This window comes from Tiliqua scincoides, chromosome 5 (genome assembly GCF_035046505.1).
Source record: "Tiliqua scincoides isolate rTilSci1 chromosome 5, rTilSci1.hap2, whole genome shotgun sequence".
NCBI lineage: Eukaryota > Metazoa > Chordata > Lepidosauria > Squamata > Scincidae > Tiliqua > Tiliqua scincoides.
Genome location: NC_089825.1, coordinates 36,141,309 through 36,167,535, shown reverse-complemented (window position 1 = coordinate 36,167,535; position 26,227 = coordinate 36,141,309). Strand labels below are relative to the sequence as shown.

At 42.9% G+C, this 26,227-nt stretch overlaps 1 protein-coding gene across 1 annotated transcript; it reads right to left on the bottom strand.

The window, feature by feature from the left end:
• Positions 1 to 558: 558 nt before the first annotated feature.
• Positions 559 to 26,227, bottom strand: GPNMB (glycoprotein nmb). Its single transcript, XM_066629141.1, has 12 exons — positions 26,132 to 26,227; positions 15,735 to 15,903; positions 13,218 to 13,370; positions 12,468 to 12,611; positions 11,497 to 11,679; positions 10,456 to 10,614; positions 9,467 to 9,766; positions 8,493 to 8,618; positions 5,590 to 5,692; positions 4,266 to 4,471; positions 2,822 to 2,915; positions 559 to 1,130 (listed from the first exon to the last, which is right to left on the bottom strand). The coding sequence occupies exons 1-12, from the start codon at positions 26,225 to 26,227 to the stop codon at positions 977 to 979; spliced, it is 1,887 nt and encodes a 628-aa protein (XP_066485238.1). The 3' UTR covers positions 559 to 976.

The window sequence follows — 26,227 nt, the reverse complement described above, 5'->3', positions numbered from 1 at the left end:
TAAATAGCTTAGGAAAAAATCATAGTTTTGTCCTTCAGATTTCAACTGAAATACTACTAACATACAACCATCCTTCTACAAGAGACCACTGGTATAAGAGCTTCTAACATTTTCAGTTCAGCACTTTGTGTTTGCACTGGAAGATAATAAAAAGTCCTCCAGAAATGCTAACTAGTTTAGAACTACTCCATGCTACCATCACACCTTTTTTTTTTTTTCCAAACAGAGGAGGACTATTATGGGCTGTAGATCCATGGTATGTGCACGAAAGGCATTGATGTGCTGTCTGGGCACATCTGATCTTTCTAAACAGTCCTACACAAAACATTCTGTAGGGTGCTGAGTCACAGATAGTTTACTGCACAACACCTACTTAGTACAGATAGGAAATTCTGTTCTCATGTATCCCTAGTGCAGAGTATACAGTAAGCAGGCAAAATAGACAGCAGCTCTTGATCTGCATGTTGTCTAACTAGCCAAGAGGCTATCCATATGAAGCCAACAGTGTAGGTAATATACAAAGTGGCTAAATGCTAGACATTTTTATAGGTCCTAATCTTAGACTAGCCAATTTGAAATTGAGTGATATGCACAGAGTATACCGAACTGGAGAAATTCTTTCTGGAGAAATTGCTTTCAATAGGACTTCCTCCCTAGGATTTCAGCCTATACCTTAACTTCTTTGAACAAAAATTATCTCCCAAACAGCACTTGCTGTGACTCATGAGTTAACTAATCTAGGGAACTGTAAATAATACCCAGTAAGTGATTTATTAGTTTATATATTATAAACATAAGTAAGCAAAATGTTCAATTTCTCCATGAAGTGTTATTTTATACTTCTATATGAACTAAACAGCTGCCACTCTTACTCCTCCTGTATTTATTGCTAGTTTACCATGTTATCCCAAGTATTTTAACCCTGAATGGCAGTTATCTCCACACATACATAGGTATTGAGAGGTTGTTTGAAGAGTTAGACAATTCCTGGCTTGTTTTTCAGCAAAGGATCTCTCTCATTGCTTGTTGGGAAGAGAACAGCCTTGAAATTGTTGAAGTACACACTTAGTCCCTCGCTGTTCACCACTTGTCCGGTATTTCTTTCAATAGGCTTGTATTCTTTGTATCTCCTGAAAACAATTTTCAATGTTAAATTACTGAAAGGACCTCCAGTCACAATGCATCATTCCACCATGAGTGAGAACAAACACACCCACCCCTGGCCACTTCATTCTCCCCTCCAAAATGACATTTTCTAGAAGTGAGCCTTCTGACCAATTCCATGAGAGCTGGAAGAGGTTATTAGCAGAGAGAATACAGCTCCAGGTTATGAACAAAAACATCTGATGTACCATAAAAACTATAGCCTATTTTATTTTCAGAAAGGCTTGCTGTATTTTCCCATTCCAAAGGATACAAAGATTGGCTGATATTGTTTAAAGGGAAAGTCGAAGAGGGAAGGTTAGTGCTGTGAATTTGACAGGCCTGCAAATGCAGGGTCAGAAAACCTTTTTTTTCATAATTTATGGTGGTTTTATATGAATTTGGAGTACCGATTCAAAAAATGGCATCGTTTTGCCCTATCATGTCTAGTTTGGGAGATACAGCATAGCCTCATTAGTAAATGGTTCAAGCATCTTCTGCGTAAGGAAGCCATGGCATAGGATTCCTCATGAGGAAGCTGCTTGAACGATTCACTAATGAGGCTATGCTGTATCTCTTAAAATAGATGTGATAGGACAAAACCAATGCAATTTTTAGAATCAGCACTCCAAATATACCCAGGAATAGGTCTAACTTAGTGTTTCTTAACCAGAGTACTGGTACCACTGGTGGTACTCGAGGTGATATCTGGTGGTATGTGTGGGACCCACACCCCCACCACCACCTGGCAGCAAGACCAGCAATACAACAAGCACCAGTAGGTGCTTTTCACACGCTCAAAAAGCCCTCCCATCCACCATGAACCTCTTACTGGAGTTTGTTGCATTTCGTTTGGCCTCCCAATCTGGAAGTAATAGTGATGGCATCACTGCCAGTTACTTCCCATAGGCTGACCATGCAAAGTAGTACAGTGGAGGACGAAAGTTGAGAAACTCTGGTGTAACTTAAGACAGCAAAATGTATGCTGGCCTGTATAATTAAATCCTGCTGGAGTAGGACCCAGGATCCTGACCCAGGAGATCCAGGTCAATAATCTCCACACAGCCATTAAACTTGCTGGCTGCCCTCGGTTATCTCTCAGCCTAATTAACCCTCACTGGGCAGTTGGGAAGATAAAATAGGGAGGATGCAACACCATGCATGCCACCTTGAGCTCCCTAGAGAAAGGGCAGAATAAAAAGGTAATATCATAAGGGTCTATTAAGAGGGTCTATCAGGACTCAGGGGATGCTATAGAAGCTCTGATTCTCAGAACTTTATACCCCAGCAGTCAGAAAGTGAAGAACCTCCCCGACTGCACCCTCTGAATTTTTACCTTCTGCCCACTACCCACAAGCTGTTTTTTCATCCTAGTTCAGCAATGGGCTCAGAGCAACTGAAATAAACATATTGGGCTTGCACAGGTACTTACTTGCCCTATGCCTGGATTGTTGGTCCTATCCCCAACATTTAAAATGAAACAAAAAAGATGTGTATACAACTGACAAGTCAGAGACATGTTTAAAGCTTTGCATAATCACTCGTGCAGAAGTCTTCTAAGACAACTAAGAATCAGAACTCTCATTTGTATTGTGACTATTTGCTGTGAACGTTTTGCAAATCATAACATCAACTGCTAGATTCCATTTTTTGTAATGAACTGTGACCAGCGACTTACTTATAGAGGAAGAGAGTCAGGATAGCAACAAACATCGCCAAGAAACCACACGCAATCAGAACTCCTTCTGCAGTTCTTGAAAATGACCCTGCAGCTGATAAACGTTAAAGACAGCAGCTTTAAGGAATGTCCAACCTATGTTTATTTTGGAGATCATACATATGTTTGACATTCTTGCTTCAGTTAACCCTTGCATATCAATATAGGAGATGGAAATGACAGTGGACACAATACCCTGTTGGCCTAGGACCACCAGGGAGCAATGCTGCCTGCCTTTTGAAGGACACTTCCTGAACATACAACTGTGTCTGTGCATGTAAGTGATTTACATAATCACTTGTAATTTTCAATGTAAATCACATTAACTTAATCACAACATATCTGTGTATGTAAGTGATTTACATAAGGAACTATCCTGAGTCAGATCTAAATCTAAACCTGTTAGCAACCCTCCAGGTTGGTGGGTCTCAGGCCTGCTTGAAGACAGTAGGGATCAAATCTTGAACATTTTGCATGCAAAGAATACACAACCTTCATTTATGGAAGTGCTCTAATTTGAGTAGGTTTCATAACAATGGTGAAAGTGGGCAGGAAACAAGGCAAGTAGAGGGTTGGCAAAATGGTTGGCTAACGTTCATCATTGAGCTTAAAGCTGTAAGGGCTTGGAGCTCCTGATGAAAAATGCAAATGCATGCAGTCTCTCAATCATGAAGGATACATTGCTGTTTTTTTCCTGTCTCCCTATTCATCTGCCTTGTCTATCATAGTAATGTCATTAGAATGTTAGTAGATAATCACTTCTTACATGGTTCTCTCCAGTATGGTTAGAGCTTAGGGACAGCAAACATGCTTTGCAGGTAGAAGGACTTGGTTCAATGCCTAGCATCCAAGTAGGGTTAGGAAAGACACCCCCTCAAACTGGAGATCCACTGCCAGTCAGTGTACAGAACGTTAAGCTAGACCAAAGTTTTGACTCTGGATAAAGAAATTACCCATCTAGCAAATGGGGTTTTCCAGTCTTATAGATCTAGCAGTACTGGCACCAGAAGAAAAATACAAAAGACAATAGGGAGGCAGCAAAGTGCCCTTTGCGGGGGGGGGGGGGGAATAAACTTTGTCCACACAATAGATTTCTGAAAGAAGAGTAATGGTGCATTTCACATTAATACTTCCATTCTAACACAACAAACCCATGGGTGTTCTTTGCGTGTACATCGAGTCTTTTATATGTTTTAACTGATGCTACTAAAGAAAAGCTCTCCAAGTATGTAACTAGTCTTTTTCCTTTTTCTTTTAAGTTACCTCAGAGACCAAGGAATGGGAGCACCAGGGTAAATTAGCTGTCTGTGGGACACTTGCCCACCCACTGCCAGTGAGACACAGCACTTCCTTGTGATCTAGTAATGTGAAACACTGACCACAAATGAATGCAGTGAGGACTCACCTCCATTGATGGACACCAGAGTACTTGTGAGAGCCAAGCTAGCTGCATCAGCCAGAGTGATATTTACACAGTAGGTTCCAGACTCATTGAAGCCTCTCCTTATGGTCAGCAAGCACTCGTCAGCAACATCAACTGGGTCACATGCCTCACTCTGCAAGACCTGGCATGTAGGGTCGGCAATTACTGTGCAAGCATCAGTAGGAAGACTGATAGGACAAGCACCACCAGGGAATGACAGGTGATTGGAACAAGGGTGAAAGGAGAGAAAGACAGAAACTGAATAGATTTAATGAAACAGCTACTTTGCCAAAAACAAGCAGGCCAAAATCTGGTCAGTGACTTCTACCATCAAGTTACATGAGGAAAGAAAGGCAGCATATAAACGTAATTAATAAGTACAATAAATCTCCAGAATTTCAGGCAAAGGTCATTCCTAGCCTACCCACCAGAGATCCTTTAACTGGAGATTGAACCTGGGACCTTTTGCCTGTACATCATGTACAGTACTAATGAACAGATACCTCTCCTGTAAGCAAGAGTGATTGTTCCCATTATAATGATTTGTCACAGAGGCATCCTTGGGGTGCACCCGGTGCAGAGCTTACCTGGATGAGTGCAGCATTCTGGAAATTTGGGGGGTGAAATAATCACACATTGGCCCCAACCTTCCATGCAATCTCATTGCTTTCAATGTGAAAAAGTCTGCCTCTGATCAGCAATCTTTGGCCTGCTCTGGGCCCAGTTGCTTTGTGTTCTCGGCACAAGTGGTGAAAACATGATCATGGGCAAGAATAAGAGGCAGCTGAGCTCAGTGCAGGCCAAAGATCACCAAATAGAGGCTTGGGAGGCATGATGTCACCCTTCCCGAGAGTGACAGCTGGTATGGTCCGCACCCACTGCACACCCCGAGTGTCGCCATGATTTCCAAACTGACTCTGACTCTCTCTGTGATGGATGGTCATGTGTGTATGAAGAAGAGGGTTTATACAGCCAACAATATCAGTACTGTAATGTTCAAGTGGACTAGTGTTATTTGTTTTCGATTCAGGGCCTGCATTTTACTTTTGGTTGGCTGAGATTAACACTGTACTTACTGCATAGCTAAGTAAGAACATATGAAGTTGCTTACACTGAGTCAGGTCATGGGTCCATTAGTTCAGTATTGTCTGTGCCTACCTGCAGCCCTACTTGGATTCAGTAGGGAATGAACCTGACATCTTCTGAATGCAAAATATGTGTCTTCCCCCAATCCCCATGACTATAATACTCCAGGGTCTGTAGTTTTAGGAGAGATCAAAATATGAAAATAAATGGAAATACTTGCCTTCCTTGACAGGTTACCACAAAATCAACCACAGAGTTTTCAGCTTCAGCAGCTGCCACCTGAACGCTTGTCATTTGGATAATACTGACCCCAAGAATTCCCTCTGTGCAAAAGACAATCAGCAAAATGTAAGCATTTCTGGGGCAAATGTCTTGACTGAAAATTTAAGCTGCAGTCCTATATACATTTACATCGGTGCAAGCCCCAGAGAATGTGGTGAGAATTACTTCTGACTAAACATACACAGGATTGTGCTGCTAGTGGTTTGTTAGGCTTGAATCTGTAAAGTGCAATTTCTTATACAGCAGAACTCATATATGGCTGACTGTTTCTCACAGCAATCTAGTAAATTGCATTCTTTTCCTGAAAGGGTACGCAAATGTACAGTAACCCCAAAGTCACAGGGTATGTTCTGAGGCACATGTTATACCCACCTTGCTGAAGCTAAGTAGCTTTCGGTCTGGTCAAAGTCTGGATGAATAACCACTTTGGAAATCCATATTATTTACAGACTAGATTATTGCTTCTGCTGAAATATAACAACTACTGAGTGCATTTTCTTAGGCTTACTGCATTCAATAGTTGTTTTTTTTAATTAGGCTGCAATCTTATACACTCTTCCAAGTAAGGCCCACTGAATCTTACTTCTGCTTTTAGATGTTTAAGGCTTCAGGCCTAAATAATTGGCTGACTTATTCTATAGGACTAGTGTGCCTAGAATGGTATTTAGAATGGTAGCTTAAGGTTGTAGCCTTAAGTATTCTCAAATTATGCAATATTCTATTGAAATAGATGGATCAAACAGGAGAATTTTCACAAAGAAGCACCAATATATGCTGGCAAATTTGCTTAGTAAAGTGTTTGGCAGCCATTGCTTTACAGCAATTCTGGTATGTGGCTTAGCTAGCAAAAAATAGATCAATGTGCCAACCTGGAAATACTTCCTTTTCTGAGGCTACAAAGTGGATGTGCTTCTAAAATGCCGTATGTCTCTCAGTGACAGACCTGCCCTCAAGGCGCCCCAGGGCAAAGGTCCACAATGCTGCCACCCACGCGATGCCACTCCCCCGCCGCCCCCACTACTACCGAGCATGATGGAGCCTTGCGCGACTCTAGGATCAACTGGGGAAGCGTTCTGAGGCTTCCCCATGGTCTTAAACTGTACTTCTGGAAAACCAGAAGTACAGTTTCAGATAGTGTCAGGAGTCTCAGTAAGGCTTCCTGCATGGTCCTAGAGTCACCCAGGCTCAGTGCCTGGGGCATTTCCCCTGTTTGTCCAGCACCAGGTCCGCTGCTGATGTCTCTTGCATTATAAGAAATAGCAGACAGACTCTGTGATAGTAACTTATTATGGTTAAACCTCATTGTGAAAAATAAGTTGATGTGACAAATGAATTTTCTTGAATCTGTGCTGAAATAGTATCCTTTCCTTACTGACAGTATCCTTTCATAGATGCATACCTGCATAGACACATAGATGCAGAGACACATACTTGCATATGCACAGATGCATAGAGGAACAAGCCTTACTGTGGGAGAATCAGCATGGCTTCTGTAAGGGTAAGTCTTGCCTCACAAATCTTTTAGAATTCTTTGAAAAGGTCAACAGGCATGTGGATGCAGGAGAACCCATGGACATTATATATCTGGACTTTCAGAAGGCGTTCGACACGGTCCCTAACCAAAGGCTGCTGAGAAAACTCCACAGTCAGGGAATTAGAGGGTAGGTCCTCTCCTGGATTGGGAACTGGTTGAAGACCAGGAAACAGAGAGTGGGTGTCAATGGACAATTTTCACAATGGAGAGAAGTGAAAAGCAGTGTGCCCCAAGGATCTGACCTGGGACCGGTGCTATTCAACTTGTTCATAAATGACCTGGAGACAGAGTTGAGCAGCAAGGTGGCTAACTTTGCAGACGACACCAAGCTTTTCCGAGTGGTGAAGACCAGAAGTGATTGTGAGGAGCTCCAGAAGGATCTCTCCAGACTGGCAGAATGGGCAGCAAAATGGCAGATGCGCTTCAATGTAAGTAAGTGTAAAGTCATGCACATTGGGGCAAAAAATCAAAACTTCACATATAGGCTAATGGGTTCTGAGCTGTCTGTGACAGATCAGGAGAGGGATCTTGGGGTGGTGGTGGACAGGTCGATGAAAGTGTCGACCCAATGTGCAGTGGCAGTGAAGAAGGCCAATGCTATGCTTGGGATCATTAGGTAATGAGAACAAAACGGCTAATATTATAATGCAATTGTACAAAACTATGGTAAGGCCACACCTGGAGTATTGTGTCCAGTTCTGGTCACCAAATCTCAAAAAGGACATAGTGGAAATGGAAAAGGTGCAAAAGAGAGTGACTAAAATGATTACTGGCTGGGGCACCTTTCTTATTAGGAAGGCTACAGAGTTTGGGCCTCCTCAGCCTAGAAAAGAGGCGCCTGAGGGGGGACATGATTGAGACATACAAAATCATGCAGAGTGGATAGAGAGACGCTCTTTACCCTCTCACGTAACACCAGAACCAGGGGACATCCACTAAAATTGAGTGTTGGGAGAGTTAGGACAGACAAAAGAAAATACTTATTTACTCAGTGCGTGGTTGGTCTGTGGAACTCCTTGACACAGCATGTGATGATGGCATCTGGCCTAGATGCCTTTAAAAGGGAATTGGACAAGTTTCTGGAGGAAAAATCCATTACAGGTTACAAGCCATAATGGATATGTTCAACCTCCTGATTTTAGAAATGGGCTACGTCAGAATGCCAGGTGCAAGGGAGGGCACCAGGATGCAGGTTTCTTGTTATCTTGTGTGCCCCCTGAGGCATTTGGTGGGCAACTGTGAGATACAGGAAGCTGGACTAGATAGGCCTATGGCCTGATCCAGCGGGGCTCTTCTTATGTTCTTACCTGCAATGAAAAGTGATGTGTTATAAGGTCCATATCGTGGAATATGGCATCCTACAGCAGGACCCTGTCCGGCTGAACTCTCAAAGGCAGAAGGAGTTGTCACATTGGCAGGCGGTTGGGTTGGTACTACAGAATCAAGGAAAAATGAAAGGAGTTGATGCAGTTACAGTTCTGTCAAAAATATGTTGAATGTAACAAGCAGAATCTACCAGAAACTTCTGGTCTTGCAAATGTCCCATAAATTCCCCAGGTCCCTCTACTTTTCTGGTTCAGTTCTTATCCCCATTTGATTGTTCCCCTCTCCCTGGAATTTGCTCTCCCTCCCCCCAGTATTGTCCTAAATTCTTATTTCTTCTCAAACTTTTCCACATTCGATTTTTCTGGGGCCCTGATTTAACATACCATTCCTTCTCCCTTTCAGTATTTATTTATTTTTACCGTTTTTATATCACCCTTCCTCCAAGAAGCTGATGACAGTGTATCTGGTTCCTTCCCACCTTGTGTCCTCACAATAACCCTGTGAGGTTGGTGAGGTTGTGAGATAGTTCACCCAGGAAGCTTTGTGAGTGAGAGGGAATGTCTAAGTCCGACAACAGAATCACTATAGCATCCTGTCCCTCCAGTGTCATTGTTCTTGAAGTTACAGGCAGGGATTTTCTTTATCTCATTTTGGTAAAGCAGCTATTATAAATCATGACACAGTGGAACAGGAAATGTCCCCCTTCAATATTTTTCCAACTATTTCTCCCACAGCACCGAATACCAAATGTCAACAAATATCTTCTTCTGATGGTATTGCAGGAAAGTTACTGGAGATCATACTATGTGAATCCGTTGCAGCAAGCAATTCTTTAAGTTTGCTGACCTGCTTATTTATTATTTTCACCAAATATTGTCTTGTTAACCGTTTACATAATTGACTCATTCATTTACTTTGGTGTTGCTCCACAGGCACTTACCAGGGATGCACTTACCAGGAAGTGGTGGAGTTGGCGTGACTGGCCCACAAGGTATAGGTATAATGGCTCGGACAAACATGTTCAAACTGAAATTTCCTGGAAGTGTGTATGTGTGCGTTGAAACAGAATTATTGGAAACAAATGAGCCGCTGCCATCTCCAAAATCCCAGTGATAGGAAATCTCCGAGCGGTTCAAGTAATAACTGGGATCATGAATCTGCACTTTAAATGTAATTGGAATGTCCTTGATGAAGATATGGTCTGTGGTGTTGCGATCGTTCTTTTGGGATATATTCACATAGAAGGGGATTTTATCTGCATAGAAAAAAGGAAATCAGAAGAAACAATGGAGTTATGACTGAACTGAAGTCAAGTCATTTCATGTCTTTCCAACTGAAAAGCTGTACATGTAAAGAAGCCAGAGCCATATCAAGCTTTAACATGTGACATTACATTGGGACACTCACCAGGTGGATGATGGTGGGGAAGCGGTAGTTGACCATCATCTTCTCCTGATACTACTGTATTATGGAATTCCTAGATGTCATCGTGTCCATCCATTCCCCTTACACAGGGACCAGGACATTGCAAAATGACCAACAATGCCCACTAATACAGGATTTCTGACCACTGTGGGTTTGGGTAAACTGGAACTTTTCCAAGGAGCAGGGTGGCAATATACCATTGTGGCTTATCCCCAGGTCACCCAAAAGCTGCAGTACCACCACTGAGTGAATGCAAGGTGTGGGGCATTTCTAGGGGAGAATGCCAACTGAACCCAGCTGAACCTGCTTCTGAGTAGACATGCTTAGGATCGTTCTGTAAATTGCCCAACCAGCAGAAGGGAGCAGATCACAAGGCTCTTTCTTGGACCTGGATAGGGGGCTCCAAACACCTGGGAGAATTTCTAAAGGGCACTCAGTAGCTGTTGTACCTATGTTAAACCACTACATGTAAAAAAAATTCAGCTTTTGCCAAGTCCTGATTTAACTTGGCTTACTCACCTGTTACAACATAAGTAACATTTGCTGTGGTTACTGGCTGATATGATTGATAATTTCTTCTGTAAACAGAGACTTCCATAATTTGGTTGCCCAGAGTGATATTTGTTGTGTTGATGGACACCATGGCAGAAGAGCTCCCTGTAGTTTGATAATACTGGCCTGTGAAGAGGAAAAATATGGAAAGGAGAAGGAAAAAAAATACAACAAACCATAAAAAAATTAATTTATTACATTTTTTTCTTACCTTTTCTATAAAGAGCTTGGGGTGTGTAAATGAGTCTTCCCCCTTCCCCAAATCTAGGCTTCAAACAATCCTGCAAGATTAATAGACTTAGGGCGCAATCCTAACCCCTTATGTCAGTGATTTTGAGTACTGACATAAGGGCAACACAGCTCTGAGGTAAGGGAACAAACATTCCCTTACTTTGAGAAGGCCTCTGTGAATGACACCCAACTGCAGGATGCAGCACACGTCCCATTGGCACCTCTATGCCAGTGCTGGAAAGCACTGACATAAGGGGTTAGAATTGCACCCTTAGGCTGCAATCCTAACTACACTTTCCCGAGAGTAAGCCCCATAGAACAAAATAGGACTTACTTCTGAGTAGACCTGGTTAGGCTTGTGCCCTGAGAGGTAGAAAGTGGCTAAAGGTTACCAGGTGAACTTCAAGTGCTTGTTTCAGACAACATTCCTCATTCGCATGCACACATTAAGTGGACGTACGAGGAGAGAGAAGGACTGCATTTACTAGCCTTACTGGCCGTACTCCTGGTGTTCAGTGTTTGTCTGCAAAGGGCTGAATGCATGGAGAGTTCCTCTATGCAATTTGGGGCCTTGATCAGAGTTCCAAAACTAGCTGCATAGCAAAGGGGTTGCAGGGGATTTTTCAAAACTCAGAGAATCAGCAAAATGGCTTCTGGACAACAAACTAACAATTCTTTCATCAACTCCTGCTTTCTTTGGAAAGCACTTTACACTTTAAAAAGTGCTTAATGAATGAACAGCAAGAAGCTACAGTTGAGTAGCATTTTAGGACTAACCTAGAGTGTGAAATATATAGACAAAGTTTTTTCTCCTCCAGTCATGATGATGGGGAAATGGTCTCCCATCTGGGAACACATTGTGGCTGCAATTCTGTGTGCAATTTTGCCAGCCAAAGTCATCTATCCAATTAGTCCAGTTGTAAACATACTGATCAGGAAGATCCGAATAGTCTGAAGAACCTAAAAAGCAATCAAGAAACTAAACAAAACTAAGCAAAACAAAATTATCTGACAGATCAAGACAGATCAAGAAAGTCAAACATCTATCTGGACCAGAACTACCAACTGTATTTACATTAACTTTGGAATGCCAGAGAATCCCCATGGAGCTTTGCAAAGTAAATATAGTAGGATGGGCATAATAAAATTGAGAAAATCTCAGTTATTAGTGGAACATCCCACTAAGTAGTCATACCCCCCAAAAGCGATAACCCAGGTATTTCATATATCATGAAACTGAGATGGAAATACATGCATTCAGAACACGAACTGTGAATTCCCCCCCCCCGCCCCACAGATTATATCCATGTTCCATTAATGGATAATCAATTGGGAATGATTCCTACAGAAACCCACATACAAATGTTGAAATTTGTGCAAGATTGATGGGCTGTTGAGTCTTTTTGGGACTGGGAACTGTGTTATTTTTTATTTACTTTGCTATCTAAACTGCTTTCTGAACATTGTGTTGAAAAGTGGTATATAAATATTCTTAATAATCATTGCCATAATAATCTGTATTTATTCACCCTTGCCCATCTCACAATATTTTTTCATTTCCAATTGCATATCCCTTCGTCTTCCCTTAATTATTTTTTCTTCAATTGTGCAATCACTCAAACCAAGGGAAAAAACATCACTACTAAACATACAGCACAAATCATCAGAGAAAAACACTCTTGCTCTGATCAAAATGGAGAAACATGAAACAGGAAGTGTATTAACATAGTCCTGAAGCCGTTACTTACCATTTATGCACTTTCTGTCGTATACTATGTTGCTGTCATTATCTTCTCTTTGGCATCTGGGAAACTTCAGAGCCACGTTAAAGGTCACGTTGGATCCTACCAGAGCTGGACTGTCACTGGTTAGATAGGCCACTACCCTCCCCCCTGAAAAAATGCAGATGTATTTAATTTAGATGTCCTGCTAAATATTTCACATTTTCAGCAACTTTCCAAGATGTCCCACACACATTGCTTTCATTATCACATTATCTGTATGAGAAGTGGAACTTCAATTAAATCTCTTTCTCTCGAACAAATCCAAAAAGAACAGCCTTCCAAAACATTCATAGCTGGTGCGTATAATTACAGTTCCACTGAAATATGGCACAAGCACTACCCCTCTATGTCTCTGAGAAGGAGATTTGGGTTCGCATGAACTGTTTGATGGCCACCTCTGTGCTTCTGCTTGCACAGCATATTGGGCCCTAATTTTTAAGAGCCAGCTATTCCTTTTTTGAATATTCCTTTATTGAATCCTATCATTTAATTCCTACACCTCATTTTCCACTGCTAAAAACTGACGTTCAGAATATGTTGTATCATAAATAAAAGCTATTTTTATTTTACCAAAGGGGAATAATATTTTCTAACCTGGCTCCCACTGGTGAGATATCAACATTATAATATAATTACATGCAGTTGTCTTGGCCTGTAACACTGATGTACATGGTCAAAATACCCAATTCCTACTCTCACACTACACCTAACTACCTTTCCAGCAGTTCTGCCATCTGGGATCTCCTTCTTCCCAGAAAGGGTAAAGCTTGTCATTCCAATGATTGTGATCAGGAGACCAGTTAGTTAGCCTTCTGTGGAACTTGGAATGAGAAGATCCTCTTCCACGAGTCATCACATCTCGAAATTCTAGACAGAAAAATGAACAAAGTTTAATATAAAAATGCAAGGAATCCTATAGCAACCTGAAGACTAGTTAACTATTTCAGCATAAACTTTCAAATGTATGAAGTGACGTCCTTACAGCCCAACCCTATCCCCAGTGGCGCCGCAAATTCAGCGGCACCAAAATGGCTATCACCTATCCAGCAGCATCGCCAGGGCCGCTGGAGGTCTCCTTGGAGAAGGGGGAATTTCATCCTCTTCTCCTGAGGAAAGCCCCAGTCTCCGCAATGGGGCATCTCAAGTCTACGCCAGCTATTTTGCCATTATTTTGTTGTATTTGCCATATTTTGTGCAGACATGAGAACCTCTGTGTTGGTGTCGTACACTTGGTCTCACTCCCAGGGTTTTGGGTGCTCAGAGTTGTTGGTTCTGAACCCTAGAGCCCTCAAAGATCCCTGTTCGGTAGTACTGCCACCACCCTGTAAGAGCCAGTGCCTCAGTCCAGGGAAACCAAGACCATCTAGGCTTAACTATATCCCCTGTAGGCACTGAGCACTTTCTTTACTTAAAATCTCAGTCCTCAAGTTTCTAGTCCACAATGAGGATTTTTTGGTAGCTTGCTGAATGGCTAGGCAGGATTCTGAACCTTTGTCCCCAACAGACAATGAACCAACATGGTAAAAAGATTTTTACTTTATTAAACACATAGGGTTACAAAAAGTTATAAAAGGCAGCAAATGCTAGAGGCATAAAAACTTATAGGAAATATATCAGCATAAAACAACAAAGCTAACTGGCTAACTCTATTATTTCCTAACCCTCACCTGGGTCAGCTTCTTTTGTAGATCCTCAGGCCAGTTACCTATGGCCACATGGTCCTGGTGGGGCAGGATGTGCACCCACCACCTTTCTCACCAAGGGACAAAGACCAAAGACCCTGTCCTCTGGAAGTGGGGCTGGAAGCTCGCCCTCTCAGCTCTTCCCTCCCCCCTGGAGATCTGCAGCTGCATTCCATCCTTGATGGGCGTCTTTCTGGCTGCCTAGGTGCTACATAATCACCTTCCATTGAGTTGTAAATTCCTAGCAGCTAGGAAATGCAAGTCACTTCTGTGTTACTGTTTTAGCTTGGTTCAGGCCTTGCAATGCTACTAGGCCTAAACTGTACATATTCATGACAGTTGGGCTTCGAATGAAATAGGTACAGCCTGTGACTACCATTGTGCAAATGTTTAATACGTTACCACAATCCCTTGAACTATTGCATAATTGTAGAGTGAATGCAACACCCTTTCTTTGTTACTCCAAAGAAAGCACATGCTCAAGCTATGATCTTTTGATATCTTCCTTTAGCCTCTGGCATGTTCAATTGCTACAAAAAGACTTTTGTCAAAGTAGAGGCACATGAATGAATACCCTTGGGCTTTCTGTTGCTTGTCTTTGCATTTCCAACACTTTAAAATGCTTTCTTTGGATTGGAAATGAACAACAGTTGTGAATCAGTTACAGATAGATTTTTGCACAGTGATATTATTGAATAATCCTTAGAATGCATTATTGCAACAGATCATGTCAGTGGTGTCACTAGCAGGGTGTGGCCTGCACTGGGTGACACCCTTGGGGGGGTGAAACCACTAGTGGCTAAAATTTTGGAAACCTAGAAAATCTATACTTATGAACAATAACATCATATTATATATCATTGGGAAGGTAATGTCATACAGAATGTAATGAAACAACCCATGTTGAATTATCTGTATTCTCTTAAATGTTCTACCATTTGAATGTTCTAATTCTACCAGTTAACCAGACAAAGAAAATACAACTACCTTATGTAACTAAAAGTGGATTTCTTAAGTTGCTGCAACCCCACAACTGAAGTTTTGTCCAGCCTTGGGGTTGTGACCTCAATGGGGTAAGAACACTGCAATATGTAATGAACTCCTCCAGCATCAGCTTCTTTACATCACTGTCCCAACACTTAACCTTCGGCTCTTCATTTCCCCCCCCCCCCCAATGAGTCAATAGGGAAAGCTTGATTACTTTCCCCCATAATGGTTTAGAAAAACAAAACAAAACATTTTTTATGGCAAAATACATAAACTTTACATTTACTGTTGATTTCTTTTTGTATTCACCAGCAACAAGGAACACTTCTTACAATGTTAATCACATCAACTGACCCTCTGGATTTGTGCCAAGAAAAAATTCCTCTAAATACTTTGCTTTTCAAATTGAAATGCAAGTTACAGTACTTCATAATGTGGCCACATGTTATGCCAGTCTTTGCAACAATCTTGTCTGTTAGAGAAGGATGCCTACAAGATTCTTCCAGTTATGAAACAGCAGAATTACAACAAACCCACACTCAAAGTAAGCATAGATTGCTACCAGATGGACAGACTTTGAGCATGAAAACATCCAGGACAGCAATAAGTTTTTCAGGAGTTTGATCCACTATTTTGCACTCCTCTGATGCCAGTACAACATACGGAAGATCACGCTGCTTTACGCTAAAATAATTTTTACCTGAAACAGTCACCAGCTTCCTGGTACTGCACTAGCAAGGAATAATGTGGTTTAGAATCCAAATTTCACTCTGTAGGCATGCATTTAATTGGCAGGAGGAAAAAAATAACATTTTTAAAATGCATGTATCAGCTTCTTTGTAACCAGCCTAACTATTGGTACAACAATTGATCATAAATAATCTTGAATTCACACTCATCAGCTGCAATCCTCTGCATACCTAAAGATAGGGGGAGAGGGGGCTTATACCTCCAAAGGCAGAGAGTTCCACATGGGGGGGGGGGGAAGAGGGCAAGCACAGGGAAAGCCTTGTCCAGTACGCATACAATGGGTAGTCTGTTGTTCATTAAGAACAAGCACTTTAAACTGGACCCAAAAATGGATGAAGGCAAGCAGAATTTCTACAAGATAGGAGTTATATGTTTCCCCCCATGAAATCCCCATCAGCAATCCAACAGTAACATTCCATACTAACTGCAGTTTCCTGATACTTTTTGAGAGCAGCCCTGTGTAAACCACACTGCAATCATCTAAGCAAGACATTTTCCTTACATTCTTATACTCACAAGTCTGTTCTGAAAATACAGGCCTTCTCAGGGGGAACAAAATGGTAAAATTAATATATATATAGCTGATGTAGAGAAAACTGACTGGATTGCTTATGGAAGACTGGCGGGGGAGTGTCGTAGAGCACCGGCTGATCCTGTTTTTGGAGGACCCAGAAGCAAAAGTCCTGCAAGAACGCCTGCACACAGACACACACACATGACAAGCTGTCTCATGTTTTGGAATGTGCATGTATGCATCAGCTTACTGCCCTCCCCCTCATGCCTGGAATCCAGATAGTCATTGCAATACTATGTAAATTAACTTGGATATCAGACCTATTGAATACAGTGGGCCTTACCTCTGAATAAACATGATAGACTAGTACTCTAATGGCACAATCCTTTTGTACCTCTGTGCTGGTGGAGCAGACGGCCTCAGCTAAAGCATGCTGTGAAGCATAGGAGTTAGCAGCACCAGTGGGAAGGCCTGAACTATCACACCAGTGCAGGGCCCAGTGCGCATAGGAGCAAGTAAGTTCTGCTCTATGCTGGGCAGCAGAGGGCTGGGGTGGGTGGGGAAGTGGCATAATGGGTGAAGGGACAGCAGGAAGGGGGTGAGGGATGGGCAGATCGGGTCCCAGGAGGGGGGCAGAACTAGCATGTGGCATATCTCCCTTCCCTGGTGAGAGCCGCTGATACAGATGCACTCAGACTTGTGCCAGCAGTTTAGCAGGCAGAGGTCCAAGCAGAACCATTGCTGCGGCTGCGACTTTCTCCAGGGCAAGGGGACAAATGTCCCCTAACTCAATAGACTTCAAGGCAGCAAAATTCCCCCATGGGATACAGTGCATGCTGTGCTGGCCCAGTGCAGGAGAATTTCAATAGGATTGGGTTGCTCTACACTTTTTATCAAATTATGTGCTATTTTAGGCACAGGAGCAGCCCAGGCTGTTCTTTTCTGGTCAACTGGCAACCCGTTGAAAGTACTGCTGAAAGCAGAGAAGCAGGGGTTCATTAAAATGTGCACATACACACGCACATGCATGGAAACACTTAAACAAAGATTCAGTTCTGCTATTTAAGTCTGAGGTTTTAACCTTTTTCCTAGTATGATCTGCGCAACAACAGAAATTTTAGCAAGTGAAGCATTTGTCAGGACTGCATGATAGCAAAGGAAAGGTGCAGCTGCTGAATTTTTGGTTGGCAAAAGGCTGTTCGACTTGCAGGAGCCCTGCCAGGAAAAAAGGTGGCAACATCGCTTTATGAGATGAGAGTAATCTCTGCAAGCAGCAGGTAGGGGGCTGTCAACAGTTGTCTCTGTCAATCTCTTTCCATGCAGTATTAATCCTGGAGGAGATGGGACAATCATACTGATTGGAAGTCTAGCTGTTTCCTAGTTCTGCAGCCACGCACATATCTAGCAATGCGAAGTTTGAAGGTGCCCAAAGAAAGCAGTAAAATTTAAGTAAAACTATTTTCGTGTCATGTGCAGAGCCCACACACCTCTATTCCTTGTTAATCAACTCATCAGCAGTCACTGCCCTGCCCTTCCTGCTTCCATTCTATACTCCAAATCACTTAATGCAAAAGAGAAACCTCACCATCTATAAACACCTTCTGGGGGGGGCGGGGGGAGAGAGAATTCAACATTTACCCATAACAACAAGATAACTCAGAAGGGTTGCAGCAAAAACAATAAAGTCTCTTGCACTACCTTAAAGATTAACCAATCTTTTTCAGTGAGAACTTTTGTGAACTCCAGTTCATCAGATGCAAGTATAAGATATACAGTGCTTACCAACTGAGGATGACACTTCATGTATCTGATAATGTGGCCTGGAGACCATGAACAATTATGCCAAAATAAAGTGGTTAATCTTTAAGGTGGTACAAGACTCTTGGTTGTTTATACTCCCTAGTGAGTATGGTTAAAAGGGCATGCATGCACCCCTCTAATCTGAATGATGTGATCTCAAATATGCACCCCAAATCTTGTAAGAACAAAGCCCATTTCAACAATATTCACATCCTGGTTTCTGCAAGTTAGCATTGCCAGCTTTTTGTTTTTACTGTGCCTTTAGCAAAAGCTTGCTCTGCATATATTAACTTATCTCCATCCCATGAAATGTATCACCTATTGATTTTGGCGCAGTTTTAAAGGCATAAGTGCAGGACAGTTTTTCTGGTCAGTTGGCAACCCTGCTGCAAATTATTTTTTCAGTGACAGGATAAAAGAGATAGGGGTCAGACACTCACCTTTAGCAGCTGATTGAACTCTGTCAGCTATTAGCAGCCATCCAAGGAGTAAAAGGAGCCAGGTATGCTTCATGACAATGCCTGTCAACTGGACCTCAGGACTTTCACAGGTTAACTTGCTGGTCCTCCAGCCCTCTTCGGAATGGAACTAGGACTGGTGCTTCCCTGCTGCCCTCCTCTCCCCTGATTAAAAAGGCCTTGGGGCTCATCATGTGATGGCATTAAGGAGAGATGCATGATTTTGTGTCTCAGCTCTCCTTTTCTTTTCTTTTTCTTTCCAGCTCATGTGCTTATGACTCATTTCTCTCACTTTCAACATCCACTGGGATTTTTAATAGCTTTGCTTAGGAGCTTGGGCCTCTTGCCTCTCAGGCATTGCCAGAGTTATTTTTTTACCATTCACAAGAGGGTGCAAATATTTATTATACAGTGAGATGGGAATTCATACAGCCGTTTAATGGTATTCTACATTCTCAGGCACAGCCCCATTCTACAGACAGTGGGGTGGGAAGGCAGAAGTGTTTTCTGAAGGCCTGTGGAGTTGGCATTACCACCTAGCGGTAAAGGGTATGCACTCCTGGAGCAAATGCACCACATGGAACTGAAGCATACAAACAGAAAAACACCATGAAAGTATGGGCTATGTTTACCTCTGTGCCTCAGCTTTCGCAAACAAATTTATTTGCCTTCCAAGTGAAACTGTGGGCTCATTTTTTAAAATGACTGTATTTAAAATGTAAGGTCACAGTAGATCTCATAATATTGCTTTATGAGGCAGATCCAGCCTCTGTCCACCAGCCAGATCCCATATTTCATCATGACTTGGTCTGTTAAGTCTTGTTTCTAAACAAGGATCCTCTGACATGCCCAGCAGAAACACAACTGGTGCAGCTTCTTCCATCCTAGCAATGCCTCCACTACTTTCTTTGCAATTCTGCCACACTACAACTCCCCTTGAAAGCTAAGCAGGGTTCCTATTAGGTGGCAAATCAATACAGTGTCTTGCTGAAAATAGGCACTATATATGGTGTATTGTGGACAGTATCATGCATACTGCAAGTTGTGGACATCCAAGCTGCCGTCCTAAATGGACTTCCTGGGAGAAAGTCAATTCTGTTTCATAAGATGTACTTCTGAGTCTGCGTGACTTCCTCTTTGCCGACGATGCAGCTGTCACTACCCACTCTGCCAAAGATCTCCAGCAGCTCATGGATCGTTTTAGCAAGGCCTGCCAAGATTTTGGACTGACAATCAGCCTGAAGAAAACACAGGTCATGGTTCAGGATGTGCAGCTCACCTCCCTGCATTACAATCTCTGCACATGCACTGGAGGTTGTCCATGACTTTGTGTACCTTGGCTCAACGATCTCCAACACTCTTTCTCTTGATACCGAGCTAAACAAGCGCATCGGTAAAGCAGCTACCACGTTTTCCAGACTCACAAAGAGAGTCTTGTCCAACAAGAAGCTGATGGAACATACCTAGATCCAGATCTACAGAGCTTGCGTCCTGAGTACACTTCTGTACTGCAGCGAGTCATGGACTCTTCGCTCACAACAGGAGAGGAAACTGAACGCTTTCCACATGCGCTGCCTCCGATGCAACCTCAGCATCACCTGGCAGGACAAAATTCTAAACAACACAGTCCTGGAACGTGCTGGAATCCCTAGCATGTATGCACTGCTGAAACAGAGACGCCTGCGTTGGCTCGGTCATGTCGTGAGAATGGATGATGGCCGGATCCCAAAGGATCTCCTCTATGGAGAACTTGTGCAAAGAAAGCGCCCTACAGGTAGACCACAGCTGCGATACAAGGACATCTGCAAGAGGGATCTGAAGGCCTTAGGAGTGGACCTCAAAAGGTGGGAAACCCTGAGCGGCCCGCTTGGAGGCAGGCTGTGCAGCATGGCCTTTCCCAGTTTGAAGAGACACTTGGCCAACAGACTGAGGCAAAGAGGCAAAGAAGGAAGGCCCACAGCCAGGGAGACAGACCAGGGACAGACTGCACTTGCTCCCGGTGTGGAAGGGATTGTCATTCCTGAATTGGCCTTTTCAGCCACACTAGACGCTGTTCCAGAACGACCATTCAGAGCACGATACCATAGTCTTTCGAGACTGAAGGTTGCCAACAACTTCTGAGTAGACCTGCATAGGCATGCACTGTCAGGCTGCAACACCACACACACACACACACACACACACAAGGACTGGGACTAAGCCCCATTGTCAACAATGAGACTGATTCTGAGTACATATGCATAGGATTGCACAGTGAGTGTCATATGTATGGAAGCACAATAATTACTGGTAGGCCCACGTGAATTGCCACTACATGTTATTTCCCTCAACACACTTGTTGCAATTTTTATGTAGTACATTTTGAAGTGGCCGTTCTAGGATTACTGGTCATTTGTTGTTACTGCCAGTAAAAAAAGAAATATGATTGGCTATCTCCCCCATCTATTTTACAGGGAGTAAGAGTGTTTGGCTCTATGCTTCATTAGCTTCTGTGTGCAAAATATTGATATCTCAACAGTACATCAGTGAAGCTTCAAGCAGCTCAACAACAAAAGATGGGGGGGGGGGAGATTATGTGCATGCCAGATTGTTTTGGGTGCTTAAACATGGAGATTTCTATCCCTGCAATTTAAAGACCTGTCACACAATAACTACCAAAGCAGCCATGTTAATCTGTTGTAGCAAAACCATGTGTGTTGTCTTCATGCTAAGCTGTCAACAAGAAGTTATGGCAAATATCCAAAGATCTATGAAATTAGTTCTGTTTTGCCAAAGGGGAATTTGGGTTTTTGTCAAAGAGCAGTCCTCATGTCCAATAAAAGACTGCTTTAGAAACTTTCAGAAGCAGTTGGGGATATGACATTGAGCAAAGCTGTACTGAAGGAAAAAAAAATTGCTCTTGGGCTAGCACAAACCCTTGGGTGAGACTACGGGCCTAATCCTATCCAACTTTCCAGCATCACAATGCAGCCCTGAGGTAAGGGAACAAATGTTCCCATACCTTGAGGAGGCCTCTGTGACTGCCTCCCCACCACAAGACGAAGTGCACGCCCCATTGGCACAGCTGCAACAGCTTAGGAACAGGGATCCCTAGAAGCTGTCACAGATGGGACATGTGGGGAGCATTGCCTGCAGGCATGGAGCCCAGGCAGACTTCTCCTTTGGTGTCTGGAGAGAGGGACAGGTAGATGGTCACAGGTGACTGGACAGTACACTGCCCTCCAGAATCCTGCATGCAGCATTGCATTCAAATTTCAACAGTACTGAGGATTCAGGGGTCAGTCCAGACAGATGAGCTCTCACATGGGCCCTGGCTAGTGCCTGACCAGACCAACCCCTTTTTCTCTGATACTCTACATGATTGATTGCCATTGGAAATAAGTAGAGGTGTTTGAAACCTGTTATTTATTTTACTCAGAAGTAAGCCCACTGCGTCCAGTAATACTTGGGCTGTAATCCTATCCTACTCACCAGAAACAAACACCTCTAGTAAGCTTGCAAAAGTAAACTCATGATGATGACATTGCATAAACTTTTGTTTTTTTGTTGTTAAAAGAACCTGTGTCCTCTCTCATGTGATAATCAAGACCAGCTGCTCACTGTGACAGTTAAAGTCACTTTTGCCTTCTATTCTGAAAATTTCTTCTGATAATTAATTGGTGCAGGCATAGAATTGTTCCAAAATGGAATCTGTTATATTAATGTGTTAAAAAAAATATAATACTGTTATTTGGAAAGCTCTGCACTGGATTTTGTGGCATTTGGCACTTTCCAAAAATTGGTCTCTCAGTTATTGCTATTGAGAACTGTCACTGTACTTACCTTATACACGTCATCCCTTGTTATCCAATCAGGTTCCATTCCATAATCTGTGTGTACCTGAAAATTGGCTGTTGAAATATTTGTCTTTTAACCACTAATCAGTTTAGGATACAATCCTAACCAACTTTCCAGCACCAAGATAAGGGCAATGCCATTCCAAGGTAAGGAAACAAACATTCCCTTACCTTGAAGAGGCCTCCATGATTGCCACCCAACTGCAGGCTGCAGCACATGCCCCATTGGCGATGGTATGTCAGTGCTGGAAAGTTGGTTAGGATTTGGGCCTTAAGGACATTTATATTACCAATGCCCTAAATGGAACCTTTATTTAACTCTTCTACCAATTAAAATTAAAGACTGCAGTTCTAATTTGAAAGACAGAAGCCTGGTCATTCATATTTCATCTCAAAAGCAAGCAAGCAAGGTGGCAAAGTGGCGGACTGAAGCGTGAGATTTGATATGGTGCCATGGTGCTACAGTACTTTGTTTTCACAGCTATTATGTGCTGTGAAAAGTGAATGAGTGATGGTCCATTCGTCAGTAAGTACAAATGAAAGCTGTGAAAGCAAGTTAGCTGCACAAATTGTAGCCATGTAATTAGGCATCTAATATTCAAGACTGGAAAACGGCTGAGTAGCCAAAGTTCAACTTTGCATTCTTGGATTTGACAGATGGACAAAGAGGAGCACAGAAAGGATATTGTGAGTGAATTGTCAGATATCATACAGACGTATGTTGTTTTTTTTAAGCCTTGTTGTTTCACTAAACAAACTCTCCCACCACCTTTATTTGTCTCTACAATGGTCTGCCCATGAAGAATACTTGGTGGTTTCACATGGCACTGAAGATTGTGCCTTATTGCCATAAGCATGGAGGGCAATGGTAACATGTAGGGCCAGCCTAAGATCTCCTGACACCTGAGATAGCATGCCAAATGCTGCTCCCTCAATGAATTGCCAGCCTCCGCTCCTCCCCCTCTCCAAGCTCAGCACTTTCCTCTGCTCCACATTTCCTCTTCCTCTCTGTTCTCCTCCTTCCTCTTCCAATCCAAAGAGTGGGAGGAAGAGCAGTAGCAGTAGAGGCAAGTATGGAGGACAGAAATGTGTGCCCCCCCTACCAATCTGCCACTTGAGGAGACTGATAAGGTGACAGGAAAGGAAGCCTGAATGAACAGAATCAAAGTTCTGCTCAGAAGAGGACCATGGTTCAGTGGTTTTCTGCAGAAGTCTACCTTAGAAATTCCTTTGTTGATGAATGGTGATTTTCAAATCAACCTCAGAGTGTCCTGGAATGTTTCTGAATGTTGCCATTTCTTTGGTCAGATTTGTGTCCGTTTATCCTTTTGCATATAAATCAACCTGATTGTCCTATGTAAACAGCAGAGCGGCATTGTTGGCAAACTATGGCATATATCAAATTGGAGAAGAGCAGGTTAATGAGCTCTTAACGCTGTGACTGATGTTGTTAGATCCTGTAATAAAGTTGGCTGAGCAGATCTGGAGACAGAGTTGGCATCTGGGTTTGTTGCAGGGATGGGTGAGTCAGGTGTGGCTTGACTCGAGTCAAGACTCTGCCCTCTGCAACTTGACTTAAAGACTCGAGTCTCAAGTCATTCCCTTTAAAAACACAGCCATGGGAAAAAATGGGGCTGCTGCTAGGGTGTGTGTGTGAGTTCTCTATATACACACCCTGCTGTCCCCATTCCATCTGCAAACAAGGCAGGAGGGGATGGGACGGGACAGACTCTATGAGAGCGGGGACAGAAGTGGCAAGAGGGAGGAGGGTCATGCACAGCAGCTGGGAAGCTTACCAGTATAACCAGTTTGCAAGTCTACTCAGAAGTAATCCCATTTGCACCAGTTGTTCAATGAGGCTTCCTCCTCCCCCCAAGTAACAACAGAGACAAAAAGAGCCATGAGTTTGGAAAGTATGATTGCTACGAACCACCTCATCCCCCTCCCTGGGCTTCTCCAGCCAATTTGAAGTCAAGAACCTCTTTGGACTCCTCCTTCTGCCTTACCTCAGCCAAATAAAAAAATCAGATTTCTCATCTTCCATCCAGTGATCATAGAAGGAAAAGAGAGCCTGTTCCTACCTCCTCCCACTGCTTGATGCAAAAGCAAAACATCAAGCCTTTCCTGCCTCCTGGCTGGCACTTCCATGCTACTTGCCCAGTCTGAATAATGGCCCCATGAGGTCTTTCACGCTGTGAAAAAAGTAAGCAAGCACACCCAGACATAAGCAGGCTCTAGTGTGCAGGTGTGGGGAATCAGTGCCGAGTCAAGCAGCAACAGACTCAAGTCAATGCCAGAGTCATTGGTGCAGGTGCCTTGAGTCTGCATGAGTTAGCAAAAAACGCTGATTTTCATGACTCAGACTCAAGGTTCTATCCCTGGTTTGTTGCAATGGTACTCAGGAATCAGGCTGCAATCCCCTTCACCCTTCCTTGGGAGTAAATCTCACTGAACACAGAGTAGAATGTAGTTCTCTGAGTAAACATATATAGGACTGTGCTGTTATTCATGTAGTAGTTCCTTGCCTTTAACAGTTCTATACTGGTTTATTAACTTTAAAAAAACCCAGAATTAATTACTACAATGTGTATCTGGGTAATAACTGATTATTTCTATTTATTTATTTATCTGTTTAAATCCTACCTTTCCCTCACAATTGTAGGCCTCCAAAGTGGTTAACAAGATAAAAATAAATAAATACTGTAAAACCACATATGAAAAAAATTAAAAGGTCCTCAACGCCTATAATAATTAAAAGCAGAGGCAAACGCATCATAAAACATAACCAGCACATTAGGTTTAAAGATAGATCTTCAGACAATTTGCTTATATGCAAAGCATCTTGATTTTAAACACTTTGAGAGTTATAAGCTACCAGCCTGAAAAATATATTATTGTTCAGCCCTTCTTCTTTTCTTTTTTTTTAAGGAGACATGATTTGGCACTTCCTAAAGTGGAGAGGAAAGTGTTTGCACCATGTACTCTCATTATGTCTGCATGGAGAAAGTTGTAAGACTTGCTGTCTGCTAAATTAGGGGAAATATAGTGTCAGCAGTTACTGCGGTAGATCAAGTTCTGGCAAGCAACCTGGGAGAAATTTTAACTCGTATAGTAAGCTTCATGCATACCACAGCAGGTGTTTAAAGCTTGCGTATGCTATGACTTGAAAGATAATTAAAAAACGAATTCCATCTTGTTGGTCCAGATTATCAGCCACAGATAATCCAATTTTTGAGAACTGTAACAGCACAATCCTAACTAACTTTCCATGCTGTGATGCAGCAGAGCTGAAACAGTCTGTGCTGTATCCAGAATGGGGAGAGAGGCAGCTGGAGGTCTCCCCAAAGTAAGAGGACATTTATCCCCTTGCCCAGGAGACTGCTCCAGCAGCTGCTATGGGGCTACTGAGGTTTGCACCAGCAAAATCTCTGGTGCAAATCCGAGCAGCCCTGTGTGGGGAAGTCAGGCCTGGGAAGGGGGATAGGTCACGGTGGTAGCCCCTGCTGCCATTCCTGCCCCTCCCAGGCCAGACCCTTCCTGCCCTGTCAACCCCTCCTCTATTCCATCTGCCCCCTGCCCCCATTGCCTGATGAGAGTTTACCTGCTCCATTGGGTGCTTCACTAGAATCTGGGGCCGGTAGGCCAGCACAGGTCTTAGCACCGGTGCAAAGAGCACCTGCACTGTCGCAACATGCAT